Consider the following 17,593-nt stretch of genomic DNA (forward strand, 5'->3'; position numbering starts at 1 on the left):
GAGAGATGTTCCCATAGAGATACTGAGAGACTTTCTTCTCTTCTCCTCTTCTCTTCTTCTCTTCTCTTCTCTTCTCTTCTCTTCTCTTCTCTTCTCTTCTCCTCTTCTCCTCTCTTCTTTTCTCTCCTCTCCTCTCCTCTCCTCTCCATTCTCTTCTCTTCTCTTCTCTTCTCTTCTCTTCTCTTCTCTTCTCTTCTCTTCTCTTCTCCTCTTCTCCTCTCTTCTTTTCTCTCCTCTCCTCTCCTCTCCATTCTCTTTTCTTCTCTTCTCCTCTTCTCCTCTCTTCTTTTCTCTCCTCTCCTCTCCTCTCCTCTCCTCTCCTCTCCTCTCCTCTCCATTCTCTTCTCTTCTCTTCTCTTCTCTTCTCTTCTCTTCTCTTCTCTTCTCTTCTCTTCTCTTCTCTTCTCTTCTCTTCTCTCCTCTCCTCTCCTCTCCTCTCCCCTCTCTTCTCTTCTCTCCTCTCCTCTCCTCTCCTCTCCTCTTCTTCTATTTTACCCTATTCTACCCTACCCTACCTACTCTACCCTACTCTACTCTGTCTTTGATAGGGTTAGACATACCTAGCTCCCTCAACCATTAGTTAATTAATTGAATTTATTAGTCACTCTTCATCTATAGCTGGAAAAAAATCATGGTTAGGCGGAGAAAGGGGGAAGGCCAACCTAAATTTCTCACCTGCTCTCCTCCGCTCCCCAGCCCTGCACAGAAGTGGACCAGATCCTTAAAAGCAGCACGTCTGTTACCCACCACGTGGCACCGAACCCAGCTGGGAAGGTCTTGGCCTTCCTCTCCTATCACGTCTTACGAGGGGGCTGCTTCGGCGCGCTGCCTCACAAACACTACTTTTTGGACTACATTTTCCAACACTACAGCAACGGGACTCACAACCTCACTCTGGCAGGTAAGTCTCCAAGCTGTGGCTTGTACACCCGGGTGGGAAAGAGAGAGAGAGAGAGAGGGAGAGGGAGGGAGGGAGGGAGAGAGAGAGAGAGAGTCCAAGGATTTGTGAATGCCCATCTTAAGAGACACCAATTCCCTACGATCTCCGTATTGTATTTTATTTTATATGAAGAACGGTTGCAGGATTTGGGTTTGGCCAGTCTAGAGAAGGATTAAGGGGGGACATGATAGCAGTCTTCCGGTATTTGCCACAAAGAAGAGGGGGTCAATAAATTCTCCAAAGCACTTGAGGGTAGGAGAAGAAGCAATGGGTGGAAACGAACCAAGGAGAGAAGCAACCTAGAACTAAGGAGAAATTTCCTGACAGTGAGAACAATTAACCAGGGGAACAGCTTGCCACCAGAAGTTGTGGGTGCTCCATCACTGGAGGTTTTTAAGAAGAGACTGGCTAGCCCCTTGTCTGAAATGGTATAGGGTCTCCTGCTTGAGCAAGGGGTTGGACTAGAAGATCTCCCAGGTCCCTTCTAGTTCTATTCTGCTCAGGATCCCTGGCTTAGGAAATTTGTCTTGAAGATATAACTTTCAACGTTAGGAGATTCTGCCCATAATTTGGTATCTTTGGAAAGGGTGGAGATACCCCTGTTGTCCTTATTACTGGCTTTTTAAAGATGTAGTAGAGTTACCATCATGATATGCAGCTGTTCAGAGCAATCTTCTCTTCTGAACTGAACAGTGTCTATCAACACTGATATTGCTACCTAGTTGGGTCACGAAATGTCTGCAAGAAAACAAGGAGAGTAACAAGGACCTCCCAGTCTTCCTCCCCCTCCCCCTCCTCTCTTCAGAGAGCACCAAGAATCCACACTTCAACCCTGAGCTACAGAGATGATCTTCTAGCAATCATCTATGTATTTGTCTACCGATTTCATGACACCATCAATACTTGGGGGACAGAGCCATGGAAGTGGGATATAAATAACAATAGGCCTGGGACACCCCTCACCCCGCTATCTATATCAGCTGTGCCAATCTTGACAACTTTAAGACTTGTGGACTTCAATTCTCAGAATTCCCCAGGCAACCATGTTAGGAGCTGAAGTCCACTGGTCTTAAAGATGCCAAGGTTGGACACCCTGTTCTCCATCATGACTATGGTAGAAGAGCTAAAACAGACTTCTCCAACAGGGTGGCCTTGAGTTCTTCTGGCCTTCAACACTTCCTAGTCCATGTGGTTTAGGAGACACAAGTCAAGCTCATAAGAGACCATAGTTTGATGGGATTGTGCATCACCTTTGAGGGAATCCAAATAAAGGGGTTAGGACTGTCCCCCCAGATGGACTCAACTCCCATAATTCTTTGGGTCAGGCTACTTCAAATTTTGGAGGGTTGCTTTGTGGCCAACAGACTTAGAGGACCCCAAATTGAGTTGATGAGGGTAGAAGAACAGGTAGGATGGGAAGAATGAACAATGACCTCTGACCTTTCTGGATTTACAACAGGGTTAACTGAACTAATGGTACAGTTGGAGGTCGGTCCTAGGAGAAAAGATGGCGGCCATGACCACGGCCATGACCACGATGGGCATGACCATGGTGGACACACACATGATGGCCATGACCACAGTGACCACGTACATGATGGACACACACACGATGACCATGACCATGATCATAAAAATGCCACACATGGTGGCCATGACCATGGTGGACACACACACGATGGCCATGACCACAGCGACCACGTACATGATGGACACACACACGACGACCATGACCATGATCATAAAAATGCCACACATGGTGGCCATGATCATGGTGGACACACACACGATGGCCATGACCACAGTGACCACGTACATGATGGACACACACATGATGACCATGATCATAAAAATGCCACACACGGTGGCCATGAAGATCACAAAGATCACTCAGACCATCACCATGGCAATGAAACAGGCCATCATCATGGCAACGAAACAGGCCATCACCACATGGAGCCCCATGGAAACAGAAGTGAAAGTACTCCGGTGCGCTCAAAACGAAGTCCTGCAGACTTAGAAGACGTCCCCCAGAACATCTGGGACACGGTGAGACATGTCCTTCTTTAGCACTGCCATAGGCATAGAGGTGAGCCCACCTGGAGGTTTATCTGTGTCCTCAGGGTCACCTGAGTAGTGCAAACGGATGTGGAACCTCCTTGGAACTGCTGAAAGGATTGTGTTGTAGACTGGAGATAGATGATATCATAGCCCTTTGCATCACTCAGGTCAATGTTTCTCAACTTGGCAACTTGAAGATGAGTGGACTTCAACTCCCAGAATTCCCCAGCCAGCTGGCTGGGGAATTCTGGGAGTTGAAGTCCATTCATCTTCAAGTTGCCAAGGTTGAGAAACACTGACTCAGGTGACCCTGAGGACACAGATAAACCTCCAAGTGGCCTCAAGGACCCTCTAAAAGTATAGAAATGACCAGCTGTCTGCAAGGAGTATCAATCCTTCCATTCCCCACCATCCAGTCAGAGTGGAAGAAGCTTCATGGATGAGAAGCGAAACGTCTTCAAAGAAAAAAACCCAGAAAGTCCACTTGCCTCTTGAAAAAAAAGCACTTTGGTGACCCCACTACTTGGGGAGGGGGGCTGAAGTAGGTCACTTCAGCCCCCTCAAGCCAAGTGCCGGTCACTCAAGGACTTTTCTTTCCTTCCAGGTCTGTCTCAGCCCCACTGATATCTTCAAGATTTATGAGATTGACGATGCCCTCGGAATCAGCCGCCCAGATTTCACCCGCCTCAGCCCAGCTCTGGTGCAGCAGAAGCTCAGCAAGGCCTGCACAACCCCTCGGAAGGTTCCAGAAGAAGGGCGCCTCACCACGGCTGAGAGTGAGTCCATCCCCAGGAGATCCCGTTTGCCCCAGCCCTCTCTAAACCCAGAGCGTGTCCAACTGTGGCCACTTGAAGACTTGTGGACTTCAACTCCCAGAATTCCCCAGCCAGCTGGGGAATTCTGGGAGTTGAAGTCCACAAGTCTTCAAGTGGCCACAGTTGGACACCCCTGCTCTAAAACCATCAGGAAAATGGTTCCTGCCAGAATCAAACATCTGCCTTGAAGGTCTCCCATAGAGAATCTCCCTTCTGTTATTCTACTGAAGACCTCTGAGCTTCCACACTCCAGTCATGACTGGTCGTTTCTGGCCAGGACTTCCGGAGTTTGAACCTCTAAAGTTTGAGGCAATGTGGAGGTGACTAGGATGCTGGTCTCACTAGGAACCTCTCAAACCACCCAGGGCCTCCTGAAAAGCTTTCCGAAGCACGTAGGAGAAGGACATCTCCTTAGAACTGGCCACCGACCCGTTCTTGCACGGAGGTGAACTCTTTGGTCACACACACGCACAGACACACAAACACACACACACTCTTGAATGACGTGTTTTGTAAGTGCACCGAGTGCATCTTTGTACCGGAGACAAATTTCTTGTATGGCTACCACACTTGGCCAAATAAAGCTATTTTAGTCTTTTCTGTCCTGTTTTCACTATTCTATTCTATTCTGTTCTGTTTTGTTATATTCTGCTTTCCATACTCTGTTCTGTTATCTATATCGTATCCTGTTCTGTTATCCATATTCTATTCTGTTCTGTTTCCTATATTCAGTTCAGTTCAGTTCAGTTCAGTTCAGTTCAGTTCAGTTCAGTTCAGTTCAGTTCTATTCTATTCTATTCTATTCCATTCTATTCTATTCTATTCTATTCTATTCTATTCTATTCTATTCTATTCTATTCTATTCTATTCTATTCTGTTTTTTCTATTTTTTCCATATTCTACTCTGCTCTGTTTTCTCTGTTCCATTCCGTTCTTTCTGTTCTGTTCTTTCTGTTCTGTTCTGCTGTTTTCTCTGTTCCGTTCTGTTCTATTCTGCTCTGTTTTCTTTGTTCTGTTCTGTTCTGTTTTGTTATATTCTGCTTTCCATATTCTGTTCTGTTGCCTATATCGTTTCCTGTTCTGTTATCCATATTCTATTCTGTTCTATTGTTTTCTATATCCTGTTATGTTCTGTTTTCTATAGTCTAGTCTATTCTGTTTTTTAAATTCTGTTTTCCATATTCTATTCTGTTCTGTTTCCTATATTCTGTTCTATTCTATTCTATTCTATTCTATTCTATTCTATTCTATTCTATCCTATCCTATCCTATCCTATCCTATCCTATCCTATCCTATCCTATCCTATCCTATCCTATTGTTTTTTCTATTTGTTTTCCATATTCTATTCTGCTCTGTTTTCTTTGTTCCATTCTGTTCTTTCTGTTCTGTTCTTTCTGTTCTGTTCTGCTCTGTTTTCTCTATTCTGTTCTGTTCTGCTCCGTTCTGTTCTTTCTGTTCTGTTCTGTTCTATTCTGTTCTGTTTTCTTTGTTCTGTTCTGTTCTGTTCTGTTTGGTTATATTCTGCTTTCCATATTCTGTTCTGTTGCCCATATCGTATCCTATTCTGTTATCCATATTCTATTCTGTTCTGTTGTTTTCTATATCCTGTTATGTTCTGTTTTCTATATCCTAGTCTATTCTGTTTTTTAAATTCTGTTTTCCATATTCTATTCTATTCTATTCCTTATTCTATTCTATTCTATTCTATTCTATTCTATTCTATTCTATTCTATTCCTTATTCTATTCTGTTCTATTCTTATTCTGTTCTGTTCTGTTTTTTTCTATTTGTTTTCCATATTCTATTCTGTCCTGTTTTCTCTGTTCCATTCCGTTCCGTTCTGTTCTAGCGTAGCCTAGTCTATTCTGCTTTTCTTGGGTTATTCCTCCCTAACCCTCCCTCTTTTCCAGAGTACATCTACGGCTCCCTGGCCACACTGCTGGTGTGCGTGTGTGCCCTTTTCGGCATCGTGCTTCTGCTCTGCACCGCTTGCATCAGTGCCTACCAGTATGTCATCCAAACCTTTGTCAGCCTGGCCGTCGGCTCGCTCACCGGGGACGCCCTGCTGCACCTCATCCCCAAGGTCCGTGCCGGTGGGGTAGTAGGGGACTTGAAAAGGGGTCCCGAAGATTTGGGGGAAGGTCGCGGGTTGGGCACTCCCTGAGGTGCTGGGGTAGGTGGGGGTCTGCGGCCCATCCGAAGGTGGGAACTGCGGGCATGAGAATGAAAAGGGACACAGGTACTCCTCGACTTACGTCCGTTCGCTTAGTGACCATCCGAAGTTACAACGGCACTGAAAAAAAGTGACTTATGGCCCTTTTTCACACTTACGACCGTTGCCGCCTCCCCCATGGTCACGTGATTTACATCTGAATGCCGGACAGCTGATTCATATCAGCATCACGTGATCCCCTTTTGCGAACTTCCGACAAGGCAGGTTCACAGGGGAAGCCGGATTCACTTAACAACCGTGCGACTCACTTAACAACGGCAGCGATCCACTCAACCAATGTGGCGAGAAAGGTTGCAAAAGGGGGCAAAGCTCACTGAACACACTTCTCACTTAGCAACAATTGGGCTCCATGGTGGTCGCAAGTTGAGGATAACCTGTATGTGGGTGTGAGAAGAAAGGGTGGGGGGTGGGGGGCAGCCCCAGATACTGTACAACCGAAAAAGAGAGAAACTCTTTTTTATGTTCAGGGATCTAGAGTAGAATAGAATGAATGAGCTGGAAGGGGCCTTGGAGGTCTTCTAGTCCAGCCATCTGACAGGGGCTCCAAAATTAGGGGAAGGAAGGAGGGCAGCGGTCTAACACTTCTTCATCCCCCAAAGTATCCCAGGAGAGTACTATACAGGTAGTCCTTGAGATACGATTGATCACTTAACGACTGTTTGAAGTTACAATCGACCCCACCACTACCACCAAAAGCTATTTATGACCCTGTTTTGAAGTTACGGCTACTGTGGTGCCTCCAGTCATTCGTCCTCACAACCAACTACAGGGAAGCTGCAGTGCTCCCTGCCTACCTCCCCCTCCATCCCACCCCTCCCCACTGAGACCCCATAAGCTTTGGCCCTACTCCACACAGGCCCATCATCCACTGAACGCTTACCTTTTGTAGATCTCTGGATATGTCTCGCTTAACGGAGGTCAAGCAGGCTCCCTTCCGGTTTTTTTTCAAGGACTACCTTGCCCTACACAGGGCAAAAATGTAATGGAAGTGTAACTAGTAGCTCGGCCAGATCCCACCTCTCGTGATGTGTAGGCTCCATGACAGTAGTTTCTCAAGGACCATCTGCAGTTGGGCTGTGCAGAAATGAAATGGAAGTGTAATTAGTAGCTCTACCAAACCCAACCTTCTCATGATGTACGATTGCTATGAAAGACCTCTCTCCTTCTGTTCTGGGTTGCAATCACACTCGGACCACCACTCTCATTTCAGTTCTTGGGCCTCCATTCTCACTCCCACAGCGAGGGCGATGCCCACCTCCACCACGGACCCGAGGCCAATGACAAACTCTGGAAGCTCCTGGCTGTGCTCGGGGGGCTCTACCTCTTTTTCCTCTTGGAGAAATTCTTCACCCTCCTGGGACATTCGCACGAGGAGGTGAGTCGGCTGCTTGTTCTGAGTTTCCCACGGCCACAGAATTGGGGGGTGAAGGGTAGACAAGAAAACGTATCAAGGAGACGCCCAACCTAGAATTATGGAGGAATTTCCTGACAGTGAGAACAATTAATCGGCTTTGCTCTAGAAGCTGTGGGTGCTCATCAGTGGAGGTCTTCAAGAAGAGATTGGACAGCCATTTCTCCAGAATGGTATAGGGTCTCCTGCTTGGGGGGGGGTACACGAGAAGACTTCCAAGGTCCCTTCCTTATTATTATTCCCTTCCTTGTTATTCTGTGATTCCAAAGCCTCTGAGGGCAGGACAAGAAGCAACGGATGGAAACTCATCAAGGAGAGAAGCAACCTGGAATTAAGGAGAAATTTCCTGACAGTGAGGGCAATTAAATCAGTGGAACTACTTGCCACCAGAAGTTGTGGGAGCTCCATCACTGGAGGTTTCCAAGAAGAGATAGGACAGCCATTGGTCTGAAACGATATATAGGGCAAGACTTCAAACTCCCAGAATTCCCCAGCCAGCATTTCCCAGCAATTCTGGGGGTTGAACTCCACAAGTCTTAAATTTCCCAAGCTTAGATACCTCTGGCACAGGGTCTCAATTGTGGTCCTAAATAGAGGATTACCTGAAGTTCTCTGAACCCCTCTGCTGCCATCTGGTGGTCCTCCAAATATTGGCAACTCGAGTCTCATAATTCAATTACTAAAACTTACTAAAACTCTCCTGTGTGTCATTTTCAATCACCCCCAACCAGAGATGAAATGCTCCTGGTTCGGACCAGATCCCCCAATTCGGTAGCGATGGAGGCGGGTGTTTCGGCGAACCGGTAGCAAAAATGCCTGCCTCCCCCCGCCATGCCCAGCTGAGCCGCACGATCATCAGAGGCTTTTTTTTTTTACTTTTAAAAGCATTTTTCTACAACCTCTTCGGCCGAAAAAAATGCTAAAAAAAGTTTAAAAAAAAGCCTCTGATGATCGCGCGGCTCAGCTGGGATAATCAAAGGCTTTTTTTAAAAAAAACAAACCTTTTTTTCTTTTAAATGCCTCTGACGATCAGGCAACTCAGCTTGGATCGTCAGAGGCATTTAAAAGAAAAAAAAGTCACTTATTCCTTCAGCTATTTCAAAGTGATCCTTTCTTGCTATTTACATCTATTTACACATATTTTAACTTTTGTCTTATTCAACAATTATTTTCTATCTTTCTTTATTTCGTCTACATTGCACCTTGATCTGCAACATTTTCTTCCCCTCTCTCCTTTATTCCTCTTGATATGTGATGTGATATGTATATAAATGTAGTGTGTTTATGTTTTGTTTTAATGTGTTCAAAATAAAAAAAAACTTTAAAAATAAATAAAAAAAAAGAAAAAAAAGCCTCTGCTGATCAGGCAACTCAGCTGGGATCATCAGAGCCTTTTGAAAGCATTTTTTTACAACCTCTTCGCCGAAGAGGTTGCAGAAAAAATGGTTTTAAAAGTAAAAAAAAAAAATTGGCCATGCCCATCCAGTCACATTACCCCCTCCCACCAAGCCACGCCCACAGAACCGGTAGTAACAAATTTTAGATTTCACCACTGCCCCCAACAGTGCATCATAACACCCCCCCCCCCACAAAAATGAGTCAAGCCCCATCCCCAAATGTTTTAAATTAAGAAATGCATACATAATCAGGGTGCCACTATTTTTAAGTACAGGCAGTCCTCGATTTAGGGGGTCGAAGCATTCGTTTAGTGACTGTTGGAAGTTACATTGGCACTGAAAACTTTAGGACTGGCTTTTTCACACTTATGACCATGGCAGCGTCCCCACGGTCACACGATTAAAATTCAGAGGCTTGGCAACTGGGTCAGTCTTTATGACGGCTGCCGTGTCCCAAGGTCACGTGATCCCCTTTTGCAAATGTCCGACGAGCAAAGTCCACGGGGAACCCAGATTCACTGAACGACGGCGTTACTGACTGAACAAGTGCAGTGATTCGCTTAGCAACTCTGAAAAGGAAGGTCGTAAAATGATCGCTTAATAATTTGTCTTCTTTAGCCACAGAAATTTTGGGGACATTTGTGGTCGTAAGTCGAGGACTCTCTGTAAATGAAATGGGCACTTGGGTGATGCCAAATGCACATTTTCTCTCGCCCCCCCCCCCCACGCCTTCTCTTCCTAGGATCACTCTGAATCCAGCCAAGGCCACCAGTGTGACCACGGACTGTCCTTGCAGCTGTACCAGGATGAGATGAAGAGGAGAAAACAAGAGAAAGGAGCTTCAAATGCTGACCTGGTAAATCTCCATGTCCAAGCCCCTCGACTTTCGAGATGGGGAGGAGGAGGAGGAAGAGGAGGAGGAGGAGAAAGAAAAGAATGTGGCTGCTCTCTGTTGACTGTTTTCATGCAGACGTTTCATGACCCAACTAGATAACATTATCAGTGCTAGAAGGAGTGGGGTGCGTAGAGAGGAGGAAGAGGAGAGAAAGGAGGAGGAGGAGAAAGGAGAGCAGGAGGAAGAGCAGGAAAAGAAAGAGGAGGAAGAACAGGAGGAGGAGGAGGATTGTGGAGTTCTTGGTGCTTTCTGAGGTTGCTTGTTTCTTGCAAACACAACAAGGGAACATCAGTGTTAGAAGGAGTCGGGGATGTGGAGAGGAGGAGGAGGAAGAGGAAGAGCAGGAAGAGGAGGAGGAGGAAGAGGAGAAGGAGGAGGAGGAGGATACCGACTGTGGGGTCCTTGGTGCTCTCTGAGCTGGGTTGTTTTCTCAGACATTTCATTACCCAACTAGATAACAGTATCAGTGCTAGAAGGGAGTGGGGTTTGTGGAGATGAGGAGGAGGAGGAGGAGGAGGAGGAGGACAGCCGCCAGGGACTGGGGCAGGAGAATGGCCTAGCAGTTGTCCGAGGCAAGGGTGGACTCACCTTTTCTGAAGGGAATTCCTGCTTCCATGTTTCCTTCAGGTGTCGGTGGAAGAAACGGATTTTGGCCGGCAGGTGCCGAAGACGGAACTCAGCCGGGGTGAGGAGAAGTCCTGGGACCCTCGAGGCTGCTCTCCAGCCCAACCCCCTCCCCCCCAGAGATGCTGGGCACCGAGACCCCCAGATTAAAAACAACTCCCTGGGTCACCAAACCTCCAGCCTTCGTATTCCAGCCCCTCACCCCACCCCCACTTTCCCATCCCCAAGCCAAGCCTGCCCCACATTGCAACCCCCTCCTTCCCTTCTCGCCCCACAGAACTCCGCATGCTGCCCTACATGATCACCATTGGGGACGCCATCCACAACTTCGCTGACGGCCTGGCCATGGGAGCGGCCTTCTCCTCCTCTTGGAAGACCGGGCTGGCCACTTCCCTGGCGGTCCTCTGCCATGAACTGCCCCACGAGCTAGGTGGGCTGCAAGAGGGGTCAGAGGTTGGCGGGGGGTGGGTGATGGTACTCCCTGCCTTGGGGCTGGAGGGCATCTGTAACATCAGTAATCTTCCTTCCTTCCTTGCTCTCCCTCCTTCCCTGCCCTTCCCTGCCCAAAATTTCCTTCCTTCCTTCCTTCCTTCCTTCCTTCCTTCCTTCCTTCCTTCCTTCCTTCCTTCCTCCTCCTCCTTATAGGTTCTCCTGTGCAGGAAGCTGGAATGGAAGACCTCCAAATTCCCTTCCAATTCTGTTATTCTGTATTCTATTTTATTATTCCTTCCTTCCTTCCTTCCTTCCTTCCTTCCTTCCTTCCTTCCTTCCTTCCTTCCTCTTCCTCCTCCTCTTCCTCTTCCTCCTTATAGGGTCTCCTATGCAGGAGGCTGGAATGGAAGACCTCAAAATTCCCTTCCAATTCTGTTATTCTGTATTCTATTTTATTATTCCTTCCTTCCTTCCTTCCCCTTTCTTCCCCCTTCCCTTCCGTTCCCTCCCCTCCCCTTCTTCACCCACAATTTCTTCCTTTCCTTCCTTCCTTCCGTCCCTCCTTTCTCCATACTTCCCTTCCCTCTCCTCCCCTTTCCTTCCCCACCCACATTTCCTTCCTTCCTTCCTCTCCCTCCTTCCCCTTTCTCCCTCCCTCCTTCCCTCCCCTCCTTCATTCACAATTTCTTCCCTTCCTTCTTCCCTCCTGCTGTGCTTCCCTCCCCTTTTTCTTTCCTTCCCTTCTTCACCCACATCTACCTTCCTCCCTCATTCCCATCCTTCCCTCTGAGTCGGGCTGTTCCTTTGTAGACATTTCACCACCCAGCTAAGTAACATTATCAGTGCTAGCCTGTTGGAAATGGGAATCCTGAATTCCAAGGACTGTGTGCAACCATCAATGTTGGCCAGAGGCGTTGGCCAGCCCTGGGGGCCAAGCCCTGCCCCCTTTCTCACTGCCCCCCCCCTTCTGCCCTCCATCCCCAGGAGACTTTGCAGCTCTGCTCCACGCCGGCCTCAGCGTCAAGCGGGCTCTGCTGCTCAACTTCGTGAGCGCCCTCACGGCCTTCCTCGGCCTCTACATCGCCCTGTCGGTCAGCACCGGGGAGGAGTTCGAGGCGTGGATCTTCACGGTGGCCACGGGCCTCTTCCTCTACGTGGCCTTGTGCGATATGGTAAGTGGCACCTCCCGGCCAGGGTCTCTGGGCCAGCCTTGCCCAACCTCTGGCTCTGCGGAGGAGCTGGGCTGCAAAGCCCCCAATGGCCAAGGCTGGGAATTATGGAGATTGGAATCCAAAAGGGGGGGGGAAAGGCATCTGAGAACCAGGATGACTAGAAGGCAACTTCGGAGGATTCTCTGAGAGTTAAAATGAATAGTGATGAGATACCAAAGCAATGGAAGAATGTCCGAAAGAGACAAGGGTATTGGAAGAGCAGGAGAGGGGAAAATATTTATTTATATCCCACCTTTATTATTATTATTTATAAATAACTCAAAGCAGCGAACATGCCTACTACAGCCTTCTCCTCCTTTTTCCCCACAACAATCCTGTGAGGTGGGTCAGGCTGAAAGGGATTGGCCCAAAGTCACCCAGCCGGCATTCATACCTAAGGCAGAACTAGAACTCACCGTCCCCTGGTGATTGGCCCAAAGTTACTTAGCTGCTTTCATGCCTAAAATAGGACTAGAACTCACCATCTCCTGGTGATGGGCCCAAAGTCACCCAGCTGGCTTTCATGCCTAAGGCGGGACTAGAACTCACTGACTCCTAATGATTGGCCCAAAGTTATTAAGTCACCTTTCATGGCTAAATCAGGACTAGAACTCCCAATCTCCTGGTGCTTAGCCCAAAGTCACCCAGCTGGCTTTCATGCCTAAGGCAGGACTAGAATTCACCATCTCCTGGTGATGGGCCCAAAGTTACACAGCTGGTTTTCATGCCCAAGGTGGGACTAGAACTCACCTGATAATTGGCCCAAAGTCACCCAGCCAGCTTTCATGGCTAAGGCGGGACTAGAACTCACCGCCTCCTGGTGATTGGCCCAAAGTCACCCAGCTGGCTTTCATTGCTAAGGCAGAACTAGAACTCACCGCCTCCTGGCGATTGGCCCAAAGCCCATAATTTTCAGTGCCATTGTAACTTTGAACCGTCACTAAAGGAACGGTTGTACGCCGAGGACGACCTCCAACCGCGTATGACCACGATTGCTTCTTGCTCTGCTCTCCCTCCAGCTTCCGGCCCTGATGAACGCGAAGGACAAACGACCCTGGTTACTTTTCGCCTTGCAAAACCTGGGCCTCCTGGCCGGCTGGGCCATCCTTCTGGTGCTCTCCCTCTTCGAGGACAACATCACCATTTAGCTGCAACGGTCCTATGGAGCAGCACCAGGCACCCCTCGCCCCCCCTCCCGCCCCCCCCTCCGGCAGGCACGGCCAAATCAGGGACACGAAAGGCGGTGCGGCGTTTGGGGGGCAAATCCAGACCCTGGGGGAGGCATCCAGGGACACCGGTCAGGCTTCACCTGAGGCTCGGCTGTCCATCTCACCTTTTCTACACATTGCCAAAAATTCCTCAGTCGGCTCTCAGTCTTGGCCTGGCAGAGTCCTGATGTCCGAAAAGAAGGAAGCCACGGCCACCTGAAGACCGGTCCATGACAGCAGACAGAAATGAAAGCTCGGCCCAGGGTTCAAATTTCCTCCGTCTGCCTGAATCAGTGGGTCCTTCTCTTGGGGCATCCCTGGTTTCCTCCTTCAATTTTTGTACCAGTACGCCTTGCAAGGATGTTTACCCTGCCTTCACCTTCTATTTATTGTATTTATTAAATCCTTATTCTTGTTCATACATACACCTATCCTCCTCCTCCTCCTCCCCCTCCCGCTCCTCCTCTCTGCAAACCCCACTCCCTTCTAGCACTGATGATGTTCCCTAGTTGGGTTATGAAATGTCTGCAAGAAAACTACCAAGCTCAGAGAGCAGCAAGGGCCCCACAGATTCCTCCTCCTCCTCCTCCTCCTCCTCCTCCTCCTCCTCTCCACAAACCCCACTCCCTTCAAGCACTGATGATGTTCCCTAGTTGGGTTATGAAATGTCTGCAAGAAAACTACCAAGCTCAGAGTGCAGCAAGGACCCCACAGATTCTTCCTCCTCCTCCTCCTCCTCCTCCTCCTCCTCCTCCTCCTCCTCCTCTCCACAAACCCCACTCCCTTCTAGCACTGATGATGTTCCCTAGTTGGGTCATGAAATGTCTGCAAGAAAACTACCAAGCTCAGAGTGCAGCAAGGACCCCACAGTCCTCCTCCTCCCCCTCCCCTCCCCCTCCCCCTCCTCCCCACAGCATTTTTTCTGAAGCTGCAGAGTCAGTTTTTTTCAGATAAATACAGATACATAAACATCCCTTCCATGATACTCAAGAGACACTGGGATTTGGGCCAAACTGCACTCCTTCAAATTCTGCTTTTCCTTCAGACCCACATTCCGGTGCAGCTTTTCGCCAAGTGTCGGTGGACAACTGAAAAAAAGCCCCTTCTTTTCAATTCATCCAGAGGCATAGAATGTGGAAAAAAAACAGCAGCCAGATAATTTGAATTCATCGTATTTGCAATGGAACGTTTTGGTATTGCAAAGAGAATTATGTAAAGGAAGTAAATAACTTTCCTATTTAAAAAAAACAAAACTGCTTATACGTACTAGGTATAATATAATATACCCAGAGAAATAAGTATGTTTAAACTAAATAAAGAGACGGACTAGGGTGACATGATAGCGGTGTTCCAATATGTGGAAAGGGTCAACCTTGGTAGCGCAGCAGACCAAAGCACTGTTAAGTAACACCAGCTGCCTGCAATTACTGCAAGTTCAAATCTCACCAGGCTCAAGGTTGACTCAGCCTTCCATCCTTCCGAGGTAGGTAAAATGAGGACCCGGATTGTGGGGGCAATAAGCTGACTTTGTATAAAAAAGAACACCGCTTAGGGGGGGCCAAAAGCCCTACTAAGCAAGTATATACAAAAGTATGAAAGCTATTGCTTAATGTATTGTAAGCCACCCTGAGTCTCCGGAGAAGGGCGGCATATAAATTGAACCAATAAATAAATAAAAATAAACCTGTTCTCCAAAACACCAGGAGCAACGAATGGAAACTAATCAAGAATAAAAGCAACCTAGAACTAAGAAGAAATTTCCTATCAGTGAGAACAATCAATCAGTGGAACAGCTTGTCACAAGAAGTTGTGAATGTTCCAACACTGGAGATTTTTAAGAAGAGAAGAGACTGGACAGACATTTGTCTGAAATGGTATAGGGTCAACTGCTTGAGAAGGGGGTTGGACTGGAAGACTTCCAAGGTCCCTTCCAACTCTGAAGACCTCCAAAAGACCTCCAACTCTGAAGACCCTTCCAACTCTATCATTCCGGATTCTGTAAAAGTTCAGAAGAGAAGGACCAGGGTTGACATGACAGCATGTTCCAATATTTGAGGGGCTCTCACAGAGAAGAGGGGATCATCCTATTCTTCGAAGCGCCCGGACAAGAAGCAACAGGTGGAAACTAATCAAGGAGAGAAGCAACCTAGAACTAAGGAGAAATTTCCAGACAGTGAGGACAATCAACCAATGGAACATAAGTTGCCTTCAGAAGTTGTGGGGGCTCCAACACTGGAGGCTTTAAGAGAAGACGACAACCATTTTCTGGGATGATATAAGAACTCCTGTCTTGGGCAGGGGGTTGGACTAGAAGATCTCTAAGGTCCCTTCCAACTATGATTCTATGTTCTGCGTAGATTTGTTCATCCTTTGCACAACAATTGAAGACGTTTATTTAAAAAATGTCCCTCTGGAGATTTAGCTGGTGGAGACCAATGTACAACTAAGACACTTTTGTGCAGTAGTGCCAGCTGTGTAAATTATACACAACATACACATGCACACACAGCTGAGGAGTAGGTACAGAAAATCAGCCTTGCACCTCCAAGTGTAAAAAGACTCAGGCAGCAGGAGTAAGGAGAGAAAGAGAGAGGCTGGACTACAAACCCGGTTCAGAGGTACACAGGTAGTTAGATACAGATTAACAGATTTGGAAGGGACCTTGTAGGTCATCTAGTCCAACCCCCGGCCCAAGAGTTCGCGACTTGCAATCCTTTGTTTAGTGACCGTCTGAAGTCAGAGCGGCCCTGAAAAGAATGGCTTATGACCGCTTTTCACACTTACAACTGTTTGTAGCATCCCCATGGACACGTGACCAAAATTTAGGCAATTGGCAACCGATTCATATTTATGACGGTCGCAGGATCCCGGGCCTCACAAGATCCCTTTTTGTGATCTTCTGATCTTCTGGGAAGCCAGAATCACATAACCCGTGTTCATCATAACTGTACTGATTCCCTTAGCACCTGTGGCAAGGAAGGTCATAAAATGGAGCAAAACTCTCCCACCGTTTTGCCGAACAACATAAATTGAGTTCAGCTCAGTTGTGGTCATAAGTCAAGGAGTACCTGTATACAGTGCAATTTGGAGTGGGTGGGGGGAGTTGGGGGGGTTGTGGATATTCAGTGGTAGGAAAACACACACTACAAGTATTGTAGCACTCTTTAACACTACTTCAGTGGTACTGAGGGAAAAAAATGATGGTAAGGGCTGGAGTCCTAGACAGATGGTGGGCTACGGACTTCCATCTTGTGTAACTTTTACCGCATCATGTCTCATCGTTGTTAAATAAAACCTATGGATTCTAAGCATTTCACACCAAAATGCGTGTTTTGTTTGAACAGGGCAGGAACCTGGAAAAATGGTCAAGGCAGACATTTGGGAGAGAGTGGGCTATTTTCAAAGGATGGAGTCTTAAAATTGAGAAGCCCCTCTTCCCCTCACAGATGGGTGGGGGTGCAGATACAAGCTTCGTTGAACTGTCATGAGGGGTCCTCGGGGGTCTCTGAGCTCGTTTCCTTGCAGACATTTCATGACCTAACCAGCTACCTAGCACTGATGATGTTACCTAGCTGGGTCATGAAACGTCTGCAGAAAACAACCAAGCCCAGAGAGCAGCAAGGACCTCACAGTCCTCCTCCTCCTCTCCACAAACCCCTCTCTCTTCTAGCACTGATAATATTACCTAGTTAAGTAATGAAACATCTGCAAGAACATCACCAAGCTTTATCCTCCTCCTCCCCCCAACCTCACTCCTTTCTAGGACTGCTAATGTTCCCTAGTTTGGGTAATGAAACATTTGCAAGAAAACAACCAAGCTCAGAGAGAACCAAGGGCCTCACAGTCCTCCTCCTCCTCCCTAGCACTGATGCTGTTACCTAGTTGGATAATAAAACACCTGCAAGAAAACCACCAAGCTCAGAGAGCACCAGGGACCCTCAATAGCAGCATTTTAGCTTCCCTTGTGTAAATTTGTGTGGTTGCCATTTCTGCACCTTCTCCCTGTCGCCCAATTGTGGCTGCTTCCTTTGAGGGAGGCTCTGCCTCTGGCTGGCGGCTTTCCCCGATGCCCTAGGCAGCCTTGTGGGGGAAAAGAGGACACCAGAACGGACATCCCAGGGTCTCATCCTGCATCCTGGCCCTCAATTTTGCAGGGGCCAAAGCAAAAACACTCTGCACATGCTCAGAAGTACTTTAGGAGGTGACAATAATTTCATAGAAATAAGCTTGGGAATGAAAGGAAAGCCATTTCTGGAGATGGGTGTCCTTCTCAGGGTCGAACTAACTCCATGGACAGAGTTGCTCCAGCCCCAATGCTGCTTTTCAGGCAGGAGACTCGAACCCGCTTCCCAATCTGGCACCTTCCT

At 47.7% G+C, this 17,593-nt stretch overlaps 1 protein-coding gene across 1 annotated transcript; it reads left to right on the forward strand.

The window, feature by feature from the left end:
- Positions 1-843: 843 nt before the first annotated feature.
- On the forward strand, positions 844-14,387 carry SLC39A4 (solute carrier family 39 member 4). The gene is made up of 10 exons (XM_070941931.1): positions 844-901; positions 2,400-2,989; positions 3,606-3,777; positions 5,726-5,898; positions 7,259-7,423; positions 9,599-9,712; positions 10,379-10,436; positions 10,653-10,805; positions 11,792-11,979; positions 13,038-14,387. Exons 2-10 carry the CDS (start codon positions 2,414-2,416, stop codon positions 13,164-13,166), a joined length of 1,728 nt encoding a protein of 575 aa, XP_070798032.1. The 5' UTR covers positions 844-901; positions 2,400-2,413; the 3' UTR covers positions 13,167-14,387.
- The last annotated feature ends 3,206 nt before the right edge of the window (positions 14,388-17,593 follow it).

The sequence above is a fragment of the Pituophis catenifer genome, unplaced genomic scaffold (genome assembly GCF_029215685.1).
Source record: "Pituophis catenifer annectens isolate HBS135680 unplaced genomic scaffold, rPitCat1.0.hap2 SCAF_3, whole genome shotgun sequence".
In the NCBI taxonomy this organism is placed as follows: domain Eukaryota; kingdom Metazoa; phylum Chordata; class Lepidosauria; order Squamata; family Colubridae; genus Pituophis; species Pituophis catenifer.

Excerpts from the sequence above, each read along its gene's own strand:
- SLC39A4 (XM_070941931.1), top strand. The coding sequence starts at position 2,414 with ATGGTACAGTTGGAGGTCGGTCCTAGGAGAAAAGATGGCGGCCATGAC. Across the intron at positions 5,899-7,258 it reads TGCTGCACCTCATCCCCAAG|TTCTTGGGCCTCCATTCTCA; the intron begins GTCCGTGCCGGT and ends CTCTCATTTCAG. Across the intron at positions 7,424-9,598 it reads TGGGACATTCGCACGAGGAG|GATCACTCTGAATCCAGCCA; the intron begins GTGAGTCGGCTG and ends TTCTCTTCCTAG.